Source organism: Lactuca virosa, chromosome 2 (assembly GCF_052849685.1).
Source record: "Lactuca virosa cultivar CGN04683 chromosome 2, Lactuca_virosa_CGN04683_v6, whole genome shotgun sequence".
NCBI classification, from domain to species: Eukaryota; Viridiplantae; Streptophyta; class Magnoliopsida; order Asterales; family Asteraceae; genus Lactuca; species Lactuca virosa.
Window position 1 is genome coordinate 129,091,963 of NC_136427.1, and position 4,356 is coordinate 129,096,318.

The 4,356-nt window shown below is 34.2% G+C and overlaps 1 protein-coding gene across 1 annotated transcript; it reads right to left on the minus strand.

Moving 5' to 3' along the window:
- Positions 1–2,660: 2,660 nt before the first annotated feature.
- On the minus strand, positions 2,661–3,969 carry LOC145159485 (NADH dehydrogenase [ubiquinone] 1 alpha subcomplex subunit 13-B). The gene is made up of 3 exons (XM_079078484.1): positions 3,656–3,969; positions 3,041–3,112; positions 2,661–2,959 (listed from the first exon to the last, which is right to left on the minus strand). The coding sequence occupies exons 1-3, from the start codon at positions 3,868–3,870 to the stop codon at positions 2,815–2,817; spliced, it is 432 nt and encodes a 143-aa protein (XP_078934610.1). The 5' UTR covers positions 3,871–3,969; the 3' UTR covers positions 2,661–2,814.
- Between the last annotated feature and the right edge of the window lie 387 nt (positions 3,970–4,356).

Consider the following 4,356-nt stretch of genomic DNA (forward strand, 5'->3'; position numbering starts at 1 on the left):
CTTTATATTTATACAAAAATATGGTTTTAAATGAAAAAAGAATAATTATACGGTTTTAAATGAAAAATTATCAATACTGATCAAAATTAGAAAAAATGATGTTCGATTTGGAACATCATTTCCACAGATGTTGTTTTCAAAATAATTAGTTTTGCCATCTAGAAAGGGCTAACGGCGCAGCTTGTTCTCCGTTTGTCTTCCATCGATATGTATTGAACTATATTAGTCGTATTTTTAATGATATATCGATATACAATCAAATGGTAATAAAAAATCAAATATTTATAAAAATTTATTAAATTACAAAGATATTTGGGACAAAAAAAAAATATATTGTCAAATTGAAAAAAAAAAACTTAATGTCAAAATTGAAATAATTGAAAGCTTATGGTCTTTTGTGAAAATAATTTAATTTAACACGTCAGCATTCATATCAGTATGTCACATCATCAAAACTAGCACGTCATCATGCCACATCAACATGTAACCGGTTTGACCGGTTAAGTTGTCAGAATTGTAACAAATTAGAAAATACAATGTCAAATTTGAGTAAAAAAAACACAGTGTCAATTTGAATTTTGATGTAAACTTAGTGACTTTTGTGCTATTTTCCCAATAAAATATGGGTTTTGTTTTCTGATTTTTGCGAAAACCGGAATTTGACGCATATTTGGAGATAAATCCAAAAAAGCAACAAACCAAATTAGATGAATGTGATATACTTGAAGTTTGTCCACACATTGTAAGCATTTGTAAGTTTGTACCTAGAGGGTGTTAATCGGGTCGACTCAATTGGGTTTCAGGTTAATCGGGTCGGTTTAGTCAGGGTTTTTTAAAATAAAATTTATCCAAAATCCGACCTTATTAAGCTACAGGTTACTCGTGTTCGGGTTAATCGGATATCGGGTTAACCAGGTTAGTCGAGTTCATCATTAATTATCCATATAGTGAACTTGAGTGTTAAAGGAAATTATAATGATTAATTAACAGTACGTTGATGAGGGAAAAAGATTACACAAGTTGTTTGTACTAATTATTTTATTGAATATATTGCAAAACCCTTTTAGTCTATGGTGAAAATCACATCTACATTGCTAACATGGTTCGATGTGTCTATTGGTTATGGTACTTGGCTATACTCTCAAGAATAAATTATGTATAATTAATATTAGGATGTAAAAAAAAGTTGAAGCTAATGTTTTTTAGTATTTGATTATGCGTATGAAAATCAGCTATAGCTTGTATGCAAAACAATAAATAAAAACATCGGCTAGTAATAATTTTTTTTTTACTCCATGGAAACACTCATAAAGTTCACCTTGATATATTTCATATAACAACGAACAAGGGTTTTGAACGTGGACAACAAGAAATAGTCAAACTTTTTTCTTTTGAGAAGACGTATTTGTGTCACTTAATATATATAGTCTCAAGAAGTTACATCATATATAAAACTTTAAGTTTGTTGAAAGGATTAATTACTTTTATTAGGGTTAACCCGAAATAAATTATATAAATCAACCCAAAACCCAATCCTATATGTATATCGTTTGTTGAGACTAACCCGATTTGACTTCCTGATGTATTTAACCAAACCCCATTTATCTTATTTGGGTTCAGATCGGGTCGGGTTAGTCAGATTCGGACATTTTTGACACCCCTATTTGTAGGGGTGAGCAAACCCAAACCAAGAAACCGAGAAACCGATTAAAACCGACGAAACCGAAACCGAAAAAACCGAAACCGAAGCAAAACCGACGGTTTGGGTTTAAGTTTTTTAAAAACCGAAAAATCGGGTTCAGTTTCGATTTTTACCCAGAAACCGACCCATCCAACCCGAGAAACCGACCCATACTTAAAACCGACAAACCGCCCCAAGAAACTGACCCATCCAACCCGAGAAACCGAACCATACTTGATTGTGTTTTGGTTGTAATAGACTATTTCGAGCTTTGGTTGTAACTTGTAATACACTATTTGCTGCAAGCCTCATGTTTTTTGAATTATTTAACTTAAATTTGGTGTTTTTTGAAGTATTTAACTTGTTGCTTCATTTATGGAAAATGGGTTAAAACCCAAAACCCATGGGTTTAAACCCAAAACCCATGAGTGTATGGGTTGAACCCAAGAAACCGAAAAACCGCCCAAACCGACCTCAGAACCCGAAAAACCGAACCGACCAGAAACCGATCCTATTGGGTTCTGAAAACCAGAAACCGACCATTTATGAGTTTGGGTTGGGTTTGGGTCCAAAACCGACCCAAACCGACCCATGCACAGCATTGCCTATTTGTACCCTACTAACCAATTTTAGTCTGTAAATAATCGCTTTTTAAATGAATAAAATTCATCAGATAAAAGATTGAAAATGTGAAGGCTTTTCTAAAATTTAATCGCTTTTTAAATGAATAAAATTCATCAGATAAAAGATTGAAAATGTGAAGGCTTTTCTAAAATTCAGACGCTTTTTAAATGAATAAAATTCATCAGATGACTGAAAATGTAAAGGCTTTTCTAAAATTTGCCCGTTTTAAAATACAACACAACCAAACAAACACTACACAAGTTGCTGCACACTACACAATTGCAAACCTTTTAACAACTACTCATCAAGATAATATAACAATTCAATAAACAAGAGAAAAAAAAAACACCAAGAATTTATCTTATCAATACACTTAATATAGCAAGTAACTTTCTGGTGTCACAACAAAAGAAGGTCAAATCTTGACCTAATAGTTAAAAGCAGCACAAAAAATCACAAATACATTGGATTTTATTTTCTCTTATGATAAGAGCACGATTTTAGGTTGATTACCAGACCTCAGGGCGAAGTTCACCAGTTGCAGGAGGCATCCATCTTCCAGAGTTATAAACACTCTCACCAACTTTCCACCCTGGCACATCTTTCATTATCCGCGCCTCTTCTTCTAAATATTTCCTCCATTCTTTCACAAATCTAAATCACAAACCAATCAAAATTTTAAAATAAATTATATCCCAATTTTTAAACAAGAGATGACCATTTGTGCTTCCTTACCTTTCATCCTCTTCTGCTTGTAGCATTGGCAAAATTGCCCTTCGGGCAGCATACTTTTCCTCCTTTATTGCCCTAAATGAATCAAAAGGATGCAATTTATACAATGATTGTAGTAGCTATTAAGTTTCATCATACCAAAATAACATGTCCCACAAACGATTCCATACAATAACTTTGGAATTTGCGATTTCTTGTAATGGCATTGGAGATATGATCTGCTTGGAGACTACTACGATTCAAAAACAAGAACACATGATTTCAATTCCTCAAGACTCAGAAGTTACAATGATTTTTTGTTACAAATTTGTAGTATTTGTCATATGCAATCATCATTTTCTCTGGTAAATAACCAGATATTCATATCGATCTTTGAATGTGAACACCAAGAAAAGATGAAAGGTAGCTCTCTAAGTAATATGCATCGTCTCTTGTATCATCCATCCAATTTCTAAACCTAGAAATGATCCAACTACAGTTCTGAAATTCGTAACAGATCCGATACAATTTTACTTTTCGATCATCAATTAGAATACTACCTACCTTTAATCGCAGTTCCATTAGACAATAGATGCTTGAAAAAAAGAACAAGGGGTTTCCGGAAATCGAGATACTTACCTACGGATTTTGTTGCCCTTGCCGACCTGATACATACCCCAAGAGAAAATGCCGAAAGTAGTGAGGAATATGGCGACGGCGCTGGGTCCTTTAGACGGGATCCTCCGTGCGTACCTGACCGGCGCAAAACCGCCGGGAGGAGGACCGTCTTGGAGAAGTGGCATGTCTTTGACGCTCGCCATTCCTGGCTTGTTCCTTATGAAGGCCTCTGTCATCGTTCTTTGCTCACAGATTTGCCCTCTCTTTCTCCAAACTTTTGCCAAAATACACGAACCTGTTGAACTGGAGATTGGAAAGAGAGACTAGAAGTAGAAGTTTTCGGTTTTGACATGGAGGTACATGGACTCACGGAGGACACGTCTAACTTGCGCACATGCTAACGCTAGCCTCGCTAACCTGCGCATCTAAGTTTTGTTGAACAATTAAAGGTATTTCTAAAAAAAATAAATAAATAATGGGAAATATACTTATCATGGTAATTAACTTTTCAGTTTGTTTACATCTGCATAACTATTTTTTTTGTATACATCTAGATAACGAACTTTTTGGAAATGTTAACATATGACCATTATGACCGACCATAGCAGATTATATCTCGTCATAATGGTCATATGTGAACACTTCCAAAAGTTTATTACCTAGATGTGTACAAAAAAAAATAGTTACCCAAAATTGAACAAACCGAGAAGTTAACTACCCTT